The sequence below is a fragment of the Lontra canadensis genome, unplaced genomic scaffold, assembly GCF_010015895.1.
Source record: "Lontra canadensis isolate GAN:19392208 unplaced genomic scaffold, GSC_riverotter_1.0 scaffold23, whole genome shotgun sequence".
In the NCBI taxonomy this organism is placed as follows: domain Eukaryota; kingdom Metazoa; phylum Chordata; class Mammalia; order Carnivora; family Mustelidae; genus Lontra; species Lontra canadensis.
In genome coordinates this window covers 10,192,843-10,215,767 of record NW_022631017.1, presented here as the reverse complement: position 1 = coordinate 10,215,767, position 22,925 = coordinate 10,192,843, and the positions used below count along the sequence as shown (strand labels likewise).

At 41.5% G+C, this 22,925-nt stretch overlaps 1 protein-coding gene across 4 annotated transcripts in view; it reads right to left on the bottom strand.

The window, feature by feature from the left end:
- BTBD9 (BTB domain containing 9) overlaps window positions 1–22,925 on the bottom strand; it is a 411,577-nt gene that overhangs the window by 73,645 nt on the left and 315,007 nt on the right. The window contains exon 9 of one of the 4 annotated variants that reach the window (XM_032862308.1): window positions 20,507–21,050. The exons of the other annotated variants lie outside the window; for them this stretch is intronic. Within the exon in view, the coding sequence (XP_032718199.1) occupies window positions 20,981–21,050 (70 nt within the window). The 3' untranslated portion in view covers window positions 20,507–20,980. Of the gene's footprint in view, window positions 1–20,506; window positions 21,051–22,925 lie in introns of those variants that run through there. 4 annotated transcript variants of the gene reach the window in all.

Sequence of the window (22,925 nt, the reverse complement as noted above, 5' to 3'; positions counted from 1 at the left end):
TCTCAAAATATTTCATGGAAAAAGACTGCCCTGAGGAGATGGGATATGAAGAAGATAAAAAGAAAGACCAATTTTAAGTATCACAAATGCTGTAGTAGAAATTCCTGGTATGACAGGATATTAAAAGAATTTTTAAAGTAGTGTATATTTTGTCCCTTAGTAGTTTTTCCTATAAAGTCCTCTAACTTGTTTCAAGACAGATTTTTATTTTAAAAGGAAGATCACCTGTAATTCTAGTAATTTTGTAAATGCATACACATGGTCCAAATTATTTGTAACTTGCTTCTTTCACTTAGTGGTTGATTACAAATACCTTTCTTTTGTAGTTATCAAATTTGCTTTTTCATTGTATGTACTGGCTTCACAGAATTCCACCTTATGGATGTCCCACAATTTATTTATTCAGTTTCTTATTATTGGACAGTTAGGTAGTTGGTAATATTACATTGCTAGGAAAACTCTGTGATGAATATTCTTAAGCTAAATCTACAACTCCTGCCCATGAAAGTTTCTATAAGTAAAACTCCTGGGGCAGAGTAGGTAAGGCCTTGATATGTATCACAAAAAGACTACACACTTCCCCCCCCTTCCCCCAAACAAAAGTCAGTACTCGTTTCTACTCATATTACCAGCAGTGTATGACAAATGTCTGTTTCTCTGCATCATTGCTGATATTGTGTATTATGTTTAAAAACACTTCCAATTTGATAGATGAAATCTATGTCATTAACTTGCAGCTTTTTACTTACCATTGAACTTGAACACTTTACCCATTTTCTACTTATATTTATCCTTTTGTTAAAAAGGATAATTACAAGATGCCCTCTATATTTGAAGGATATTAATCTACTGCCTATCATAGTTTGCATGCTGAAGATATTAATTTTTATTAGCTCAGTCTATTGATCTTTACTTCAATAATTTCTCCTGGCCTAAATTCTTTTTTCTGAACAGCAGCCAAATGCACACACTGGTTGAGACATCTCCTTTCTATTCCTCTACTAAGTGTCCCTGGGGGCTGGAAATGTGGGGTCATGGTGACTCCTGGGTGGAAAAGGGACACTGATGGACCACACGTTATCAAACTACCTACACATTGGAGTTTTTAAGAGAGATTCTAATTCATGTGCCTGGATGAATATTTGCTTGGAATTTAGGCTTAGCCAGGAATGAAAATCCCTTTGTTGATTCAACTGGGAAAAAAAAAAAAAAGCAAGTACAGTCTAAGGACACTAAAGGAAAAATTGGCTCACTCCCCCTCCCCCCACAGAGAAGAATTCTGTTCTAATAAGGCACAACTGAAAAACCCACCAACTCCCTCCCTTCTTCCCTTGGCGGCAGTCTGTTCCCATGTCTGTGCACCTGCAACAACAGAGGTACTTCTGATTTGTAATCTGCAGAGGAATGTCTGCTCAGAGAGTCGCCCAGGACAGACACACTCCCTCTGACCTTATCAGAGAGGTGCTCCTTAAACATATCCCCCTCTATCTCACACACCTCCACCTGGACATCAGAAGCCATTTCCGGAGGGGCTGGATAAAGGAAGCCACTGGCCAGGATCTACTGATGCAGATCAGGTCTGTACTTAGCTGTTGCTACAATTCCCTCTCCCTAATGAGCACCGCCTGAAACGCCTTAAACCTTGTCTCCTCCATCTTCTTTCAGTCTCATTGCGGAGTTTCCCCTAAAAGCAGTGAAGTGCTGGGCTTTTTTTAATTGATTAGCAGATGTGATTTTGCTTACATCTTCCATAAATGCTCTGGCTGGCTGCATACCATTGATTACCGGGGTTCAGTTTACAGCAACTAATTGCTCTCCTTGCTGGTGTTTTGATACAAAATTCAATAGTGAATATGTTTTCAAAACTCTTGTCTTTGCGGCTTGAGTCAGAAGTGACTTGAGGCAAACCCAGTGGACTGAGTTTTCCCTTCTTTAAAATAATTGCTCTCTCATCAGTCTGTGAAGAAAGTTTCCAAATTGTAGCATTCTAATTGGAAAGTCTGCATTATGCATGCGATGACAAACTATGTTGTGCTGAATGGCATTTTTTTCATCCCTTTCTTAAGGGATTAATTCTGTGCCAGATTGGAAACAGCACTGAGGTTTAAACAGTTGAGATCAACAGCTTCTCCGCTGAATTGGTGTCTTTTAGGTCAGTAGCAAGGATCTGTTCTGCCTGTTTCTAACTGTCTGTCCTGGGAGATGCCACTGGGAGGCCCGTGACTACATTGGCTGCCGCTGCCATGTTCCTCGCTTGCGCAAAAAACAGCAACGAAGAGGGGACAACTGCCGGGATATTAGTAATATACTAATTTGTTATCAAATCCATTTCTAATCTCTCAACCAAAACCAAAGATACTCTGACCTCAAAGGTTTGGAGTCTATTCTTTGTTCAAGATCTCCAGAAATTAAGTTCTTTAGAAATAATCTTCTTTCGTTCAACAAATATTTACCGAGTATTGACTAAGTGACATTAGGCAAGTTACTTCACTTACTTGTACTTCAGCTTCATTCCTTGTGAAATTAAAGATCTAGGTTCGATGGTTTCTAAGGGCTCCTCCAGTTCTAACATTTTATAATTTCCTGCGATAGCAGTAGAGGTGTTGGGGGAGTGGTGGCTAGAGTTTTTTTCTTTGCATTTCTTTCCATTATACAGTGACTCTTCTCTGGGAGAACTGTTTCTGGCCTAACCCTGAGGTGGACATGAGTGGTTCCTGAGCTTGGTTTGTGGACCCGAGTGTATTCTGGGAAAATACATGACCCCTGATGCACCAACTGGATTTTGTTTCTCAAGAATTGAGAATTACGTGAGATTCCGCTTACTTGGCCCTGTTCACTTAAAATGACATGATGAAAACGTGGGCCTCCTGGGGTGACCCTCTTTCAATCAGAGGCACAAAGAGGCAAAGAAAGTCATCTGCAATGAGAAGCAAAGAAAACAGATGATGTGGCCCAGGAGGGGTTATCTTGGTTCCTGGGAGGATTCTAATAGCTGATTTAGCTCCCTATAAGGCTCACCAGAGTTTCTGCCCTAGTATTCAATGAGAAATATCCCCATCATTTTAATAAACCTGCCATTTATCGCTTAAGCCATCTTTATGTGGTTTCTGCAGCTTGGAACCAAAAAGCCCAAGATAAGATCCTAGCACAGTGCCCAAGATGGAAAGGCCGCTCAACAAAGAGCAGAGGTTCAGATGAAATTGAGGGTGACAATGATGACATGAGGGCTCCAGGACCAGAGAGACAGGAGGTAAGGAATAGGGATGGTGAGGAAGTTTGGTTTGGATGGAGATCTTCATTCAGGTATGAAAGAAGATTCTTGAGGGTGTCTGAGTGACTCAGTAGATTAAGCCTCCAACACTTGATTTCTGCTTGGGTCATGATGGAGCCCCACATCGGGCTCCCCACTGTGCAGGGAGCCTGGGATTCTCTCTCTCAAATAAATAAATAAATAAATAAATAAATAAATAAATAAATAAAATCTCTCTCTCTCTCTCTTTTAAATGAAGATTCTCAATGGAAGCTGAGAGTGGCAGGGTGGCACTGTGGGGTGGAAAGGCAACTGGACTTTGGAGTAGGTTCTGCAGGGTCCACTGAGCTGCAGGGAGGGAGCCCAGCAGACGGGACACTCCGTGTAGTTGAGAACTCTCTTCAGCAGTGGCCTGGGGGAGGCAGAGAGAGGAAAGCAGGGCCACCAGGGACAAGGAAGATGCAGGGCAGGGTCAGGGAAGAAAAGGACCAGAGTATCAGCCAGTTCTAAGCTGCTGAGGGGTTAACGAGGGCCAAGTAGGGGGCTGACTAACTTTCAGAATCAAGAGTAACTAGAAGTCATGAAGCAAGAGACGAGATAGCAGACATGGAGGTGAGGGAGAAGGGGAAGGAGCTGCGGTCACAGAGGGATTCTTCAGTGCTTTGGCACCTCATTCACAAGAGCCCAGTGTCCACTCTTCTGGGTGAGGAGCAGGAAGAACATTACGTGAGGCTCCATTCTCATCTCTGCTACTGAGAGGCAGGTGGGGGGCGGGAGTCTGTAACAGCTGCCAGAAGGAATGATGCAGCTTTGGAGGAACAACTTTCCAGGGCAGAAACTGGGATTTTCCCACAGATGAGAGGGGCCCTCACTGTCAGCTGTCACAGGGTTCAGGGGTGCAGGCAGCTTCCTCCTCAGGTGGAGAGGAAGGTCAGGCTTAGCCGAGCTGCTGGAGGACCATGAGCCCAAAATGAGATTCTCAGCAGGAGACCGGAGCCAAGTAACAGCGTTGTGATCGAAAGTGTGTGAGACAGAGCAGGTGTCTGCCCTGCAGATTCCAGACACGGGAACCCCCGAGGAGCTGTCGCCATGGGGGCCCAGCCTCTAAGTGGGCCACAACCTTTCCGGGCAGAGGGGACACCCGCCTTCTTCTGACAGCAGGAGGAGGGAGACACAGGCTGCTCGCCAGATGGAGTGGGAGCTGGGGAGCTACGTTAGTCACAGGACATCACAGAGCCTACACACTGTCTGATCCTGTATAATCTCTCATGTCTTGGACACAGAGGGCGATTCCTCCAAGAGAGGGAGAAATAATGGCACTGGCTGACAATATTCTCTTGCAGCTGGCAAGAGAAAAGACAGGTGCGAGCGCTCGGTCGTCTGGCACATGTAGTTTCTGTGTTTAGTCACCGAAGCCCCAGGATGAAGAAAAAGTGAGGAGACGGGGCAAAGCATACACTTGGGCTTCACAGTGTAGGCTGGCTCACTGAAAAAGGAGGGAAGAAGAGGAGGGGCTTTCTCTCCTATCAAACCTTACATTCCACAGAGTATAATCCAGGTAAATTCTATGACGGTAGAGAGATGCCAATAGAGAACATGCCTGCAGGATAGGGCAATAAGGACAGCTGGATGGGACAAGGCTTTCTGAAATTTTGATGGTACACAACTACCGACTTTTAATAGCTTATTGAGACCATCACTTCATGCCCTGGAAGGATTAAGTTTTTAATTTCAAGTTTTAGGCGATAACGTCAAGGGTAACACCATGCCACCAAACAGCATAACTGCCCCTGCGATATTCAGTGAACACTGAGTGTGTAACGAACAGTGAAAAACTCATCATAATCCCACCTCACATTCACACAGACCTCGCTGGTTTCAAAATGTTTTTGCATACATTATCACATTTGGGGGAAAAAAAAGACAATTTATAATCAGCACATTTCCTGCTTTCAATGCAAATCTATTTTTCTAAGTTCCTTGGTTAATTTTCTTACGGGGGCTAACCACCACCCAAGCAATCTTTCACAGATTACGCAATCATTTGGCAAACCCTTTATTAATAAATAAGTTTAGGCCTATGCTTATGATCTAGATTTCATACTATACAATACAATTTGATGAAAATTCTTTCATTTTATGCTTTCAATGTGGACATATGAGGAAATTTTGTCCAGGCCAAACAGTGCTTGCAAAGAAAAGCAGTTTTCTTCTACTTTTCAAGGTGACTCTTTCCAAATACTGTCCCTTCCTTAAGTAAGACGCCGGCCTCAAAACTACTGGGAACCATTTCAAATGGTCTTGTTAGATTTTAAAAGGTGAAGTCTCATTATGTTACAGGCCTTTTCGGCTGTGACATGCTAAGCGGGCGTGCAGCTTTCACAGATCTTTCTCTGTGTTTAAATTTGGCATTGTCAATGTCCCTCTCGGCAGTGAAGCTGTCTTCCTTGATCTCAGCAGCTGCCTCATCAGGACGCGCACGCAGGACGTACACACCACCAGTGACATCAGCCCAATTTGGCTCACCAGGAGGATCGCAAATGGACATGCAAGGGGGTGGAAACAGAGAGATCCTGCCCAGACCACAGGGCTTGGCATCCTAGGTGTCAAGCCCAGCTCATTCTCTGCTGCATTTGCTAGGAAGGCTCGTCAGGGCTATTGGGATTTCAAAAGGCCAGAACTGGTTAATGGCTGAGGGCAATACGCCCTTGGGTGAGGGTTTCTGCTCCCTGTCCCCAGTTCTGTGAAATTATTCTCTGGGTGAGAGGAAGGAACAGGCGTGTTTAAGAACTCAGAGCTCCCTGACCTACCAGCTGCATGTTAGGGATCTTACGCCCTGGATTTGTACTCACATTTATGATCGCTGTAAGATAAAATGGCCTCAGTGTGAGTCTTTACCCAACAGGTAGGGGAGTAAAGTGTCACCTGGCTCCGGGTTTCTTGTGTAACCACCATCCAAACGCCCCTCCTTCAGCTTCCAGGACCAAGCCTGCTCAAGAGGAACCACCCGGACCATGCTTCTCAAGTACAGGGGCCATGCATGGCTAATACCTTAGTATTCCCCAGGGTCCCCAGCACGCCACACTACTGAACTGAATCAAAGGACATATGGGGAATGGGGTAGGGGAGAATGATGGAAAGAGGAGAGGGAACCAGAGATAAATCACCCTCTCACAAAACCCAGGTAGGTCCACCCTGGTACAGCATCTTTTAATGCTCTCTTACATTACATTTCCATCTGAAACACCCCCCAGACAGCCCTCCACCCCCACACTATTTTGGAGAGTCTCACTTAAGGAGGTAATTTATGAAATATGTCGACTCTGACTGCTATTTCATCTCCTGACCTTATTCTCCTGCCCCTCCTCTGACCACATGCTAATACATGTCCACATGCGCCGCCTACAAAGCACCAAGAAACAGAGCCAAAGAGAAATTTAATAAGCTCCATGGCTCCTTTCTATTCCCTTAGGTCAAGTTTTCACAGGAATCTGGGACTGTGGGAGAACTCACAATTTAACTACAGGTAGAGCTTTGTATTCTCTCAACCTGGTGATAAAGGGATAGAATGGACAGGCAAAACAATGGTGGGGAGGCTCGACTCTGAATATTACAGGCAAGAGAACATTCCAGCAGGGCTGAGCTACAAGGCAAAAGATCTTTCTATTCAGGTATATAATCTCTTTATTTTTGCTCTCACCAAATCTTTCCTCTGGTCTCTCTTAACACAGCCAGTACTATTTTCCCATCTCTCTCTTTCTTACCAGCCTAGACCTTCTCACCCAAATCTGATATGAGTTTCAACCTTTGCTCCAGCTTTGAATCATCTTCTTTTCCCCATAGGGCACAATCTATAAAGTCTATAAAGTCCTGAGCTCTTGATGAAAATGATTTGAAAGCACTTGCCCATCCAATCAGGGCCCTCATCCTCCTTCAACTGTACCACCTGTGCCTGCCATTGCTTGTTACTCTTTCATGTCCTCTCTCTGCAAAGTTCCTGTCCCCCACTCTGCCCCCAGACGTGGTCCCAAATCTCCTAGACATTCTGCTAGGTCCTGCACAATGGATGCCCATCTGCCCTCTTTCCCATTCTTGCCTGGTCTGCATTTCCTCCCTTTCAGTCCCTTTGCTAATAAACTTCCTCTATGAAATTGTTCTATGAAGGCTTTCACCTGAAAACAACTACGTTCCAAAGCAGGAAAATAAAACTGTAATAAGTTACAAGCTACAGAATTAAAACACTTAAAGTAGACTATTCTATTTGAAGTCTGAGGTGCCTGACACACCATAATCCTCCGTGAGGTATAAGACTTGCCACTAAAATAAAGACCACATTAGTGAGACTAATAATAGTAACGCCTTAACCAATACATAAAAGTGAGAATTCTAACTATGATAAGTTCTTATAAACAAAAGATAATCAATTTAATATGTAACTATGTGATAAGTCTTTTGAAGCATGGCAAGAAGCAAGAAAAAGAAAGCAAGATTTTATGTAATTTTTTGTAATGGCTAGAGGGGAAAAATGGCTAATTATGTTTTTCAGTGGAATTCTTTTGATCACTGGCCAATCGGTACAGTTTTCTTGATCCAGGTCTTCAAAGCTGGGATCATAAGTTTTAATTCAAACATTTTCAGCTGAACATTAACAACTAGAACTTTTCTAGCTGCTAAACAGCTGTAATCAGATCAAACTCATGTAGGTTACAGGACCAAAGGCTAAACACTTTTGCCTTTTTTTTGGGTCCTGGAATCGCCTATCCTGTCTCGCCTAGAGCGGGAGGCCCCAGCAAAGGCTCCGAACGCAAAGGGGGCATGGTTTTCCCCCCTGCTGCAGAAGATGTAAGAATGCAGTTTTCTGTCTCATAAATACTCTACAGAATTACAGAGCAGCTTCCCCCTCCCTCCCACACTTGTTTGGTTGAAGGATCATCAGACAGGAAAAACACTCTCTCTTTAGAATGTATTCTGTAAGAGCTGCCTTTTTAGAAATAACCCTCCCAGGTGCCGACATGAATATTCACCACAGTGTACCGAGCATCGGGCCGAGCACTGGGCCGTCTCCACACCATGTACACTAATCCTTCAGAATGCATCCCGGGCAAGTTACTGGTGTAAACCCTGTACAGAAGCCAGGCTTTCTGGTGATGGATACTGGATGGCTGAAAGGAGAAAATCCGAGTGAAGGAGGCAGAGATGAATAAATCACTCCTGTCTATCCAAGGCCCAGCTGCAGCTAGACCTTGCCATTTTGACTCTAGCTCCGCATGAGGCTGCATTAGAATACTGCACTCTGTGAGTTAAACGGTTTCTTTTGTTCATCCGGCTTATCCTTTCTCATTAAGAAGAACAAACATTTATCTCCCTTCTGCCCCATAACCCTATCTGCTGACTCCCTTCGTTACTTCCTTTGTATTTTGGCTCATAGTGGGTGCATGGACATCTGGAGAACACAGTCCTGGTACCACGCAGGCACCCAAAGTGTGTATGCACGTGTACTGGTGCGTGAACACACACACACACACACACACACACATACCCCACACCGCTCTATATCACTACCCTGACTTACATTCAGAAAGGTACAGACAGAAAAGATTAAGAACTCTCATAAGCCAAGGAAGGAATCACACCCAAGGTAGTGAGATCTGAGATTTCCCAGGATCCTCCCACTCTGGCACCAGATCCTAAAAGTCAACATTGATATTTATGCCAGAGGCAGAAGGGGACCTGGCTAAGGCAGCCTGTTTGAGTCACACATGAGACTGCCGTAGCCAGGGCTCTTCACATAACCAGTGTTTAGGTGTCAGAGGCTGGGTGACGTGCCCATGGTAACCTCCAATCGCTGGTGCTGGAATTACTCCAGCTTTCGGCAGTTCGCACCCTGATTAGCTAGGGCAATCGGGTGCTTGGGGGCTCCTGGTAGCTCAAAGGAAGAAGGAGCGTGTGAGCAGGGAAGAAGAAAACAGTGTGTCTTCAGGGACATTCTGGGTCAGATGATCTCCTCAGCCTAGTGGAGCACTAAAAGCTCCACTGACCCTCCCACAGCCTCTGATGGACTCGAGGACATTGCTGGGCAATATGGCATACCTAATAGTGGCAGCAGACAGGAGACATGAGTCTCAACTCTGCCTCTGTCTTAGAACCCTGTACTCTTCAGATTTAAAATCTGTTTTGTGGGGTGCAGGTAGGAGAAGAAAGGGAGATGAAGTTTAACGTAGGTGATTTGTAGTTCCTCTTATTTTAATGTTTTTTTTTTTTAAATTACAAAAGTAATTCATGACAAATCCTTTGGTACTTCTTATAAAATATCCACTCTAAAAAGGCATTATACTAAATGTTAAAAATGTAAACCAATATTTTCGATAATGTTCTTCAGTAGCAGAACCCCTTCACAAACATCTTAGAAGAACCTCAGTATCCCTAAGAGAGAAAAGTAGAAGTGCTCTACTAAGGTCAGGGATGAGGCTGAAGTCTCCTCTGCCAGGCTTCCTCCCAGCCTCTCCTTGGTCAGCCCCGAAGGCTCTCCTCCTACAAACACAGCAGGAAAAACCACCAGGTCATGGTGTGCATCTTGTCCCCAAATTAAACACTAATATTAATATTTATACCTTTTAATAGTAGGCTTATAAGTATTATTACTAACATACTGTGACACTGTAAAAGGCAAATGGACTTCCCTAAATCTTTGCTTTCACCTATGGACCAGAGCTGTTAGGAAAGGAGCTGGATAGATTAAGCATTAGTAAACTGTGCCCATAGCTGCCTATTTTTGTAAATAAAGTTTTATCAGTACACAGCCATGCCCACTCAGCAGAGTTGAGCAATTGTAACAGAAACTATGGCTTACAAAGTCTAAAATATCCACTCCCCAGCCCTTTCCAGAAAAAGCTTGCTGGTACCAGGAATAGAAAGAAAACTAAAGCTGTTCCTTATTGAGCAGTAAAGAGTTATGGCACCAAGGCAAGAAGTAAAGGTGTAGTTTAAACTAAGGCTGAGCTTAGCCTAGAAATGTCTAAAATCTTTCTTCTGTTGAAAGTGCTTCCAAAGATTTTCATGTAGCAAATTCCACGTGGAGTTTTTGGATTCTGCAATAGTCCTAATCCTATTTTTGTTACCATGACAACTGTCCTGACAATTTTTGGCTTTCTTTTCACCCCAAATTTCTGGTATTTCCCCTAAGGGTAAAAGAACAAGAAGGGAATGAGACTGGGGGAAAAAAAAGCTCCAATTAAAAATAAAGCCCTGAAAACCATTCTCAAACCCTCTCTCCTCCCTGAACTGATGAAATGCCCAGGAGCCATATTCTCAAATTAAGGATGTGTGCATACAGGACAGTCAACAGAGGACAGTCACTGATCACCACTCTCCAGATGGCACAGGAATAGCACGATAGGATGAAGATGTTACAGGGATGTTTAAAGTCAATAAACAACACACACACACATATTATATAGTCACTGATAAGGTAGTTAATATGACAGCAGTAAAATAATGTATCATTTATAGAGGAAGAAGACACCATGGGCTAAACCACACTAATCAGGCAGACAGTGCTGAGTTGTTTATTGGTCACCAGGAGAAGACAGATTTGTATGGATCTATCCCCTCGTTATCTCTCCAGCTCTTTCTACTGTGAGTATAAAAAGCATCTTACAAGATAGCTGACCAGGGCTGTCTATGACTACAGAACAATAAAAACCTTAAAGCGCTTGGCCTGTTAACGGAACTACTCATTTGGAATCTTTAATGAAACCAATTTTAAATGGATGACTCTATTTAACATGTTCTTCCCAAATAGTCACAACTAATCTCCATGACTTTTCTACTTTTTCTTTGAGGCTAAAAGATACAGGTGAAATCTCCCTATAGTGAACACAATCAAAGCCATTTACCTGTTCTACCAAGAAGCCTGTTATCAAGATATTATTTATCTGGTTTACCACCAACTCTCAATTCCCTATAGAAAATGCCTTATGTCTTTCTAATAGGGCTACAATAAGCTTCCTAATAGAGATACTATTTGATTATAGAGGTTATTTATTTATTTAAAGTAAAAAAAAAAATTGGCGTGGAGTTCAATGCAGGGCTTGAACTCACAACCCCAAGATCAAGTCCTGAGATGATATCAAAAGTTGGATGCTTAACTGACTGAGTCACCCAGGTGTCCTATTTTATTATTATTTTTTAACCTCCAGGAAGAAAGAGATGCATTAGGCATGAGAGGACAATTAAATGATATATACCTAAGGAATTTAGGAATAAAATCTATTACACTAGACCACAACTACACTGTCCCACAAAGTTCTTGAGTTATGTATATGTCGGGAGAGTCCCAGCAAGTCAGAAGCAAAAGGACTTAATTGCTAGTAGAATTTTTGGCTCAAACCTCTTTACGCAAAAGGTATAAAACATGGAGCACTCCCTATTCCCGAGTTGGTTATGCCTCGACAGTTTCACAGAGCAAGCTTGGTGGCCTGCCCTGTGCCTTCTTCAATACTCAAGACTTATTCTTGGTTCTTACCACTACAATTTAAGGAAGGATCAACCCAAATAGTAGCACTGAAACAGAGTAGGAAGGAGATCACTGGCTCCTGCTGTCAGGCACTGAGCTGTGCCTGAGTTGAGACAGTAACCTTAACCCTGGCTGCGCTAAAAGATAAAAGAGGAAGTAAGAGTGCCCAAAGGGGGCATCTGGGTGGCTCAGTAAGTTAAGCACCCACCTTTGGCTAGAGCATGATCTTGGGGTTCTGGGATCAAGTCCTACATGTGGTGGGGGGGGTTCCCCACTCAGTCTGCTTCTCCCTCTCCTGTATCCTCTTGCTCTCTCTCAAATAAAAATTTTTTTAAAAAAGAAAAGAAACCCTCATATTTATTAAAAAAGAGAGAGAAAGAGAGAAAACAAACACAGATGATCAGTAATTCTGCTTGTTTTGGATCAGAACTACCCAGTGAGCAGACACAGGCTTTTTATTTACAGAATATTTTTGAAGCTGAGAATAATATAAAATATAATTATTATATTTACTGTTTTGGATACATCTAGAAGCTATAAGCTTAAAGGGCATCTTTAAAAAATAAATGAAAAAAAAAAACCCTGCTGAATTGTATACTTTAAGTGGTAAATTATATGATATATGACTTATATCTCAATAAGACTATTTAAAAAAAAAACAGAGACCACATGAAATATGGGGATTTATACAACTTCCAAGGTAGATATGAAATGTCAAGCAGGAGTAGGGTTGCATGGCAGAACTGCCCACTGGATGGGCCAACCCCTTACCATGACCCCCAACTTCTCCAACCTTGCTAGGGCTGAGCGTATGACCCAGTTCCACCTCCTGACTCAGTGGAAGTCAGCTAGGTGGAATTCCAAATAAAGCTTGGGCTTTTCTAGTAAAAAGGTACAGAAGTGGCTGGCAGGACTCTTTACTCTTTGCCCTCTCCCTCTTCCTGCCTAAATGCAGACGAGGTAGTTAAAGCCTTTGCAGAGGTCATTTTACTCTGAGGCAAAAATCATGTGAAAAAGACCAAGAAAGACCGAAGGGCTTGTTGATTTGCGGAACTAATGCCAGCCACATCCACCTGCCGACATTTTGTTGTGTGAGACCCAAACAAACAAGTGAAAACAAAACACACACACACATTTAAAAAGTCTGTCTTAATCTGGTTCTGTTATTTGTGGCTAAATGTAAGCTCTTTTGGAGCAAACGAAGGCTAGTAATAAAAATAAATGTTGTCAAGGCCTAGCCACAACATTTAATGAAAGTGTCTATAATTTACACCCTTAGGAAAGAGGATGGGTTGAACCAGAAGGTGTGATGCCTTCTCTCGTTTTCTTTTTAAGGCCATAGGAGGCTCTGTAAAGACCGCGCAACATGCTGGAATCTTCCCAGCAGACTTTTAGCACCAGCTGCATGTCACGTTCATCGTGGAGAGAAAAAGAGAAAGGAACTCAATTATATTTTGGTTTCTTCACCTCTTACATGGAGACAATGAAGCAGCTAGAGCTTCATAGCTACTGTTAAGACATGGCAAGGAAAAGGACCATTAGCCATTTCTGAACATTAAACTGTATGGAAAATCTGAACAGTCTAGACTAGGGTATCATTTACAGTAAAAGAATAACGTGGCAAAGCTGGTAATGTCCTAATCATTGAGGGACACAGTTTCATATATCATAAGGCAAAAGGAAGAAAGAGGATCCTACTGTTAGGTCTTAAGGGAAGGGAAGGAAAGAAAACCCAGGGAGAAGTAAAAGCATACTCTGCATTTATCTAGGTAACCAATACCCCTTCTACTGAATCTAATACATTGCTAAAAGAGGCACTGCAGCAGAAAGACAAAAAGGATGCCTCAGCTGGACCTCAGACCCTGAGTGTCCAGGAAAGTTGCACAAAGGAGTCCCTAAACGGCACCAAGCAGCCTGTCATCATAATCGTTTTTCCTTGGAGAAGGATGCAAAATGGAGATGGACAGATGGGAGAGGAAAGAAGGGGACGTGGGAGGATTTTTCTTGATCTCAATGCTTCTGCTGGTTCAGAATGTTTCGATCAAGTGCCCCGGGGTGATCAGTTTACAAAGGGCTAAGCTTAAAAAAGAGAGAGAGATTGCATCAGGTGCTACCATGAGGCATCAAAAGCAACTTAACAAGGTGACAAAATTGGGTTCCTGGGCGGGGGCGGGGGGGGGGATCTCTGATTTAAGGGCACCTGAGGAATGGAGGTTTTCAAAGGTAGACTGCTGCACTGGATTAATTCAAGGGTTAATCTTAAATTGTGGTGACCCTTCACCAGTTTTCAGAATAGCTTTATTCACCTCATACTCAAAAGATATACTTAAGCAATCTGATGTATTAAATGTGTAAAAATTTGGGGCAATTTGCTGAAAGCCCTATGCTTCTGTAAGCTCTCAGGAGAACAGCCACATTTCTGTGACCCTGTACAGGCTATGAGGGTGAGGGACTGGGGAGCAGTGTGGAAAGCATCTGCCGGAGTGAAACCACAGAAAGGGTAGTTTGATGCTTCCCTTTTATTTGCTCTTCCAAGGTGAATGATCCTGGTGTTAATGATTGTTTAGAGAACTACTGGTGAAGCAGTATTTGTTTTAGAGGGTCTTACTTTTTTTTAAGTTTTTTATTTTAATTCCAGTAACTTAATAAACAATGGCATATTAGTTTTAGGTGTATGATATCATGATTCATCACATCCATGTATCACTGCTCTAGGCTCATCATGCTAAGTGTGCTCCTCAATCCCCATCCCCTATTTCCCCCCTCCCCCTGCCCCCTCCCTTCTGGTAACCATCAGTTTGTTCAGAGTCTGTTCCTTGGTTTGCTTCTCTCTCTCTCTTTCCCATTGCTTGTTTGTTTGTTTCTTAAAGTCCACATATGAGTGATTTCATATGGTATTTGTCTTTCTCGGACTTGTTTTGCTTAGCATTGTATTCTCTAGCTCCATCCATGTCCCTGCAAATGGCAAGATGAAGTTCTTTCATATTCCACTGTATATATACACCAAGTCTTCTTTTTTTTTTAATTATTTATTTTTTTTCAGCGTAACAGTATCATTGTTTTTGTACCACACCCAGTGCTCCACGCAATCTGTGCCCTCTCTAATACCCACCACCTGGTTCCCCCAACCTCCCACACCCCGCCCCTTCAAAACCCTCAGGTTGTTTTTCAGAGTCCATAGTCTCTCATGGTTCACCTCCCTTTCCAATTTCCCTCAACTCCCCTCTCCTCTCCATCTCCCCTTGTCCTCCATGTTATTTGTTATGCTCCACAAATAAGTGAAACCATATGATAATTGACTCTCTCTGCTTGACTTGTTTCACTCAGCATAATCTCTTCCAGTCCCGTCCATGTTGCTACAAAAGTTGGGTATTCATCCTTTCTGAGGGAGGCATAATACTCCATAGTGTATATGGACCACATCTTCCTTATCCATTCATCCGCTGAAGGGCATCTTGGTTCTTTCCACAGTTTGGCGACTGTGGCCATTGCTGCTATAAACATTGTGGTACAGAGGGCCCTTCTTTTCACTCCATCTGTATCTTTGGGGTAAATACCCAGTAGTGCAATGGCAGGGTCATAGGGAAGCTCTATTTTTAATTTCTTGAGGAATCTCCACATTGTTCTCCAAAGTGGCTGCACCAACTTGCATTCCCACCAACAGTCTAAGAGGGTTCCCCTTTCTCCGCATCCTCTCCAACACATGTTGTTTCCTGTCTTGCTAATTTTGGCCATTCTAACTGGTGTAATGTACACCACATCTTCTTTATCCATTCATCAGTCGATGGTCACCTGGCTGCATCCATATCTTGGCTATTGTAAATAGTGCTGCATGAACATCAGGGTGCATGTATCCCTTTGATTTAGTGTTTTTGCATTTAGTGTTTTTGTACTACTGGGTAAAAACCCAGTAGTACAACTGCTGGATCCTAGAGTAGTTCCATTTTTAACTTTTTGAGGAACCACCATACTATTTTCCAGAGTGGCTATGGCAGTTTGCATTCCCACCAACAGTGCACCAGTGTTCCTTTTTCTCCACGTCCTCACCAACAGTTGTCTCTCGTGTTGTTGGTTTTAGCCATTCTGACAGATGGGAGGTAATATCTCATCGTAGTTTTGATTTGCATTTCCCTCATGGTAAGTGATGATGAACATCTTTTCATGTGTCTGTTGGCCATCTGTGTGTCTTCTTTGGAGAAATGTCTATTCAGGTATTCTGTCCATTTTTAATTGGCTTTTTTTGGAGGGGGTGTTGACTTTTATAACTCAACACTGTATTTTTGCTTTTGTTTCCCTTGCCTCAGGAGACATATCTAGAAAAATGTTGCCATGGCCAATGTCAGAGAAATTACTGCTGCACTCTCTTCTAGGATTTTTATAGTTTCAGGTCTCACAGTTAGGTCTTTGATCCATTTTGAATTTATTTTTGTGTATGATATAAGAAAGTGATTCAGTTTCTTTATTTTCCATGTTGCTCTCCACTCTTCTTAACATCATTTGAAGAGGCTGTCATTTCCCATTGCATATTCTTTCCTGCTTTGTTGAAGATTAACTGGCTATATAATTGTGGGTTTATTATTGGGTTTTCTATTCTGTTCTATTGATCTATGTGTCTATTTTTATGCCAGTACCATACTGTTTTGATTACTACAGCTTTGTAACATAACTTAAAGTCCAGAACTGTGATGCCTCCAGCTTTGCTTTTCTTTTTCAAGATTGCTTTGGCTATTCAGGGTCTTTCGTGGTTCCATACAAATTTCAGGATTGTTTGTTCTAGTTCTGTGAAAAATGGTGTTGATATTTTGTTAGGGACCACATTAAATAAATAGTTTTGGGTAATATAGACATTTTAAAAATATTTGCTCTTCCAATCCATGAGCATGGAACGTGTTTCCACTTCTTTGTGTCATCTTAAATTTCTCTCCTCACTGTTTTATAGTTTCCAGAGTACAGGTTTTTCACCTCTTTGGTTAGATTTATTTTATTTCTAGGTATCTTACTATTTTGGGTGCAACTATAAATGGGACTGATTCCTGGGGTGCCTGGGTGGCTCAGTGGGTTAAAGCCTCTGCCTTCTGCTCAGGTCATGATCCCAGGGTTCTGGGATCAAGCCCCGCAATGGGCTCTCTGCTCAGAAGGGAGCCTGACGCAGGACTCGATTCCAGGACCCCAAGACCACGACCCAAGTCGAAGGCAGAGGCTCAACCCACTGAGCCACCCAGGCACCCCTAGAAATGCAACAGATTTCTATATATAGATTTTGTTTCCTGAGACTTTACTGGTTTATCAGTTCTATTAGTTTTTTAGTGTAGTCTTTTGGGTTTTCTATATATAGTATCATGTCATGTGCAAATAATGATACTTTTACCTCTTAACAATCTGGATGCCTTTTCTTCCTTTTTGTTGTCTGACTGCTGTGGCTAGGACTCTCTAGTACTATGTTGAATAAAAGCGGTGAGAATGGACATCCTTGACTTATTCCTGACCTTAGAGGAAAAGCTCTCAGTTTTTCCCTATTGAGGATGATGTAAGCTGTGGGTTTTTCATAGATGGCTTTTATAATGTTGAGATGTGTTCCTTCTAAACCTGCTTTGTTGAGGGATTTTATCATGAATGGATGTTGTACTTTGTCAAATGCTTTTTCTGAATCTAGTGAAATAATCATATGGTTCTTACCCTTTATCTTACTGATGTGATGTATCATGTTGATTTGTGAATATTGAACCACCTCTGCAACCCAGGAATAAATCCCACTCGATTGTGGTGAATGATTTTTTAAATGTATCGTTGGGTTCAGTTTGCTAGTATTTTACTGAGGATTTTTGCATTTATGTTTATCAGAGATACTGGCCTACAGTTCTCTCTCTTTTTTTTTTTTCTTGTGGTGTCTTTATCCAGTTTTGGTATTAGGATAATGCTGGTCTCGTAGAATGAATTTGGAAGTTTTCCTTCCTTTTCTTTTCTTGGAATAGCTTGTGAAGAATAGGTATTCACCTTCCTTAAATGTTTGGTAAACTTCGCCTCTCAAACCATCTAGTCCTGGATCTTTGTTTGTTGGAAGTTTTTTGATCACTGATTCAATTTTTTTGCTGGTTATCAGTCTGTTCAAATTTCCTATTTCTTCCTGTTTCAGTTTTGTCAGTTTAGACATTTCTAGGAATTTGTCCATTTCTTCTAGGTTGTCCAATTTGTTGGCATACAATTTCTCATAACATTCTTTTCTAACTGTCTTTCTGTGGTGTTATTTTTCCTCTCTCATTTGTGGTTTTATTTATTTGAGTCCTCTCTTTTTTTCCTGACACATCTACCTGTAGGTCTATCAATTTTATCGATATTTTCAAAGAACCAGTTCCTGGTTTCATTGGTGAGTTCTGTTGTTTTTATTTTTAGTTTCTATGTCATTTATTTCTGCTCTAATCTTTATTATTTCCTTTCCTCTGCTGGTTTTAAGCTTTGCTTTTTGTCCTTTTCCTAGCTCCTTTAGGTGTAAGGTTAGGTTGTTTATTTGAGATTTTTCTTGCTTCTTGAGGTAGGTCTGTATCGCTATGAACCTCCCTCTTAGAACAGCTTTTGCTGCATCCAAATTGGACGGTCATGTGTTCATTTTCATTTGCTTCCATGTTCTTTTAAATTTCCTGGTTGACCCATTCATTGTTTAGGAGCATATTATTTAACCTCCATGTATTTGTGGTCATTCCAGATATTTTCTCGTGGTTGAGTTCTAATTTCAAAGTGTTTTGGTTGGAAAAGATGCCCGGTATGTTTCAATCATTTTGAATTTGTTGAGACCTGATTTGTGACCTAGTATGTGAGAGAATGTATTAGTATTCTAGAGAATGTCCTAGTATTAGTATTAGTATAATATAATATAATATAATATAATATAATATAATATATATAGTATAGTATATATTATATATATAGTATAATATAGTATATATATAATTATACAATATAGTATAATATAATATAATATAATACTAGAGAATGCCCTAGTATTCTAGAGAATGTCCCAAGTGTACCTGAAAAGAATGTGTATTCTGCTGTTTTAGGATGGAATGACCTGATTATATCTGTTAAATTTTTCTGGTCCATGGGGTCATTCAGAGCCATTGTTTCCTTGTTGATTTTGTTTAGATGATCTGTCCATTGATACAAATGGGGTGTTAAAGTCCCCTACTATTATATTATCGATTAGTTCCTTCATGCTTGTTACTAACTGTATTATGAATTTCTGTGCTCCTATGTTGGGTACATAAATACCTACAACTGTTGTATCTTCTTGTTGGGTTGTTCCCTTTATTATTATGTACTGTCCCTCTTCATCTTTTTTTAGAGTCTTTGTTTTAAAATCTATTTTGTCTCATATAAGTAATTACTACTCTGGTTTTCTTTTGACATCCATTTGCATGACAGATGTTTCTCCATGACCTTACCTTTAATCTGTAGATGTCTTTAGGTCTAAAATGAGTCCCCTGTATGTATGTATGTATGTATGTATAAATAAATAAACAAACAAACAAAATGAGTCTCTAGTAGGCAGCATAAAAGTGGGTCTTGTTATTTTAATCCATTCTGCTACCCTATGTCTTTTGATTGTAACATTTAGTCAAATTCAAAGTAATTATTGATAGTTAGGTATTTATTGCCATTTTATTACTTGTTTTGTGATTGTTTCTGAAGATTTTTCTTATAAGAGTCTGATGTAAAAATTCTGGATAATTACTAAACCTATGTTTATTTGTGAAATATTGAGTCAAATAGGGCTGATATCCTGTGTAAAAATGTCTTCTTGATGGGTTAATCTTTGAAAACTAGAAAAATTTTTCTTTTCATGTACCCAGCTATATTTTATGATGACTAGTTGTCAAGTTCTCTAATCATTCAAGAGAGAGAAACGACTGACATGTGAGGTAAATCAAACACACACACACAGATTTTTTGGGCATTTAACCTTTCCTGCTTTTCCAAAGAATATCTGAATTCTGGTGCCCCTCCTGTATTTTTAACATGCAATTCAGTTGCCATAGCAATATTTTCTGGTCTCGAAATACCTCTAGGATGAAACTGACTGAGACATATTTACCAAGCTCCCAAACTCTGCTATCCGTTTCCAGGCTCCAGGATTTCTGGTCCCCTAAGTATTCACCCAGCCCAGACTCCAGTGTCTACTGGGAACCACAGATACAATTTTTTATTCAACAATTTTTCTGGGAACCAGAGTTCTGAGGTCTGAGGGTGATAAGAGAAGACTTTAGTGTGAGGCAGACAGGCTGAGAGAGAAACAACACTTGGTAAATAAATCATGGATCTGGGAGACAAGGAAGAATTCTTTGGTTCAGGGCTGTGACAGACGATGCCCAACATGACTGATATGAAGCAAATTTTGTAAAATATCTTTCCAATTTTGACTAGAATTATAGGCAATCTTAATCCAAGCCAGAGGAGTCATATATTTAGTGTTTGTTGTATTCTTTAAACTATAAAAAAGGAAATTTCTCGCTCTCTAGGTTGCAAAGAAGGCTCTCGTGATGTAAATGGATGGACTGCTTGCCTGTGCAGCACTCAGACAGAATGAAATGGAAGCGGCATGAAGTGCGTGAGGCGGGCGCCCTTCCCTGTGCTAATGTGAGTGCCGAACTCCACAGCTTAATCTCAGTCGTTTGTTGGAGATGCCAAATCGTTAGCAGTTTCCTCACATACACTTAGATCAGACACACTGAGCAAATATGATGTCCAATTTAGTTGATAGATAGAACTCCCTTTAGTTGCACTAACATACTATGTTGTCAGTTCAGTCAATGAGTGTTTATTGAGTGCTCACGGCACACAGTACTGTCCCGGGCACCTGGAAATCGCCGCAAGGACCCACGTCTGTCTCCGTACTACAAAAGCACTGTCTTCAACCAGAGATTATCTGCGGTCCTGTGAGAGACTGAGGGCAGCACAGATACAGAGAATACTCAAACAATTACCAAACATCCTTTGTGTCATTAGCTTCGGTTCCTCTCCCCACTCTTATTGACCAAGCCTTCATTTGGAGCTATTAAATGGGAAACAAAATGGAATGGTTTGTGATTCCTCTCCTTCTTCTTTTCTGTGCTTATCCTTTGGGAGGTAAGTGGGTGAGCAATAGCCTGGCAGGGCAGTAAGCAGTGGGAAGAAGGAAAAATAGCAGTCCGAAAGAGGTCCCCTTCATTTACAAACTGAGGAGATCATCTGGCGTTGGTTGTAGCCACGCAACAGTGAAAGGGCAGCTGAACCGGGCATGGGTTTGACAGCTCCTTGAGAAAGAAAAATACCCTGGGATGAAAATGGACCACAGTGGCACACCTGCTTTTTTTTTTTTTTAAGATAAACTAGCTATTGCTTCATTTTCCCTATGTTTAAAAACTGTAAGACATAGGGGTGCTTGGGTGGCTCAGTGGGTTAAAGCCTCTGCCTTTGGCTCGGGTCATGATCCCAGAGTTCTGGGATCGAGCCCCGAACCGGGCTCTCTGCTCGGCAGGGAGCCTGCTTCCTCCTCTCTCTCTCTGCCTGCGTGTGATCTCTCTCTCTCTGTCAAATAAATGAATAAAATCTTAAGAAACAAAAAAACTTCAAGACATAAACTGATTTGTGCTTCGGACATTCTGTGCCAGATTAACTTTTCTAAGCGGTAAAACTGCAAAATAAAAGGCTCAGCCCGTAGATTAAAGAGATTACGAAGGCCCACCAAGAACATACTTTGGGCTGAACCCATCCCATTTTGTCCTAACATATTATGTTCACGTAACACTTTTCAACTGAGGAACTCTGTTTTTGTGTCCATAACTCCTTAATCCTCATAGCACCCGGAGAGACTGTGGGTTTATTTAATTGCATCTATGTGCGTGGTTTCTCTCCAGACAGCCTACTTACTTGCAATTAAGGTTTGTAGTTAAAGTAGTAGGGGAGTTTTACTTACAGTATTGTGCATATCAATTACAAAACAATCATTTTCAGGCTAATGTAAAAATTGTTAATTCAACTGACTATCCTATAATTAGGGTTTTTGCAAAGTGCTGTCACTGATTAGCTGAAAAGGCCTGGGTGACAGGCCTGTGTAATACACAGCATACGTGATTCTCATATCAGCCTGAAAACACTGATAAAGATACCATGGTTAGCAAGTAGAAAGATAGTCTTTTTTTTTTTAAATTTAATTTTATTTTTTATAAACATATAATATATTTTTATCCCCAGGGGTACAGGTCTGTGAATCGCCAGGTTTACACATTTCACAGCACTCACCATAGCACATACCCTCCCCAATGTCCATAACCCCACCCCCCCACCCCCCTCCCCCCATCAACCCTCAGTTTGTTTTGTGAGATTAAGAGTCACTTATGGTTTGTCTCCCTCCCAATCCCATCTTGTTTCATTTACTCTTCTCCTACCCCCTTAACCCCCCATGTTGCATCTCCTCTCCCTCATATCAGGGAGATCATATGATAGTTGTCTTTCTCCGATTGACTTATTTCGCTAAGCATGATACCCTCTAGTTCCATCCACGTCATCGCAAATGGCAAGATTTCATTTCTTTTGATGGCTGCATAGTATTCCATTGTGTATATATACACCACATCTTCTTTATCCATTCGTCTGTTGATGGACATCTAGGTTCTTTCCATAGTTTGGCTATTGTAGACATTGCTGCTATAAACATTCAGGTGCACGTGCCCCTTCGGATCACTACGTTTGTATCTTTAGGGTAAATACCCAGCAGTGCAATTGCTGGGTCATAGGGTAGTTCTATTTTCAACATTTTGAGGAACCTCCATGCTGTTTTCCAGAGTGGTTGCACCAGCTTGCATTCCCACCAACAGTGTAGGAGGGTTCCCCTTTCTCCGCATCCTCGCCAGCATCTGTCATTTCCTGACTTGTTAATTTTAGCCATTATGACCGGTGTGAGGTGATATCTCATTGTGGTTTTGATTTGTATTTCCCTGATGCCGAGTGATATGGAGCACTTTTTCATGTGTCTGTTGGCCATCTGAATGTCTTCTTTGCAGAAATGTCTGTTCATGTCTTCTGCCCATTTCTTGATTGGATTTATTTGTTCTTTGGGTGTTGAGTTTGCTAAGTTCTTTATAGATTTTGGACACTAGCCCTTTATCTGATATGTCATTTGCAAATATC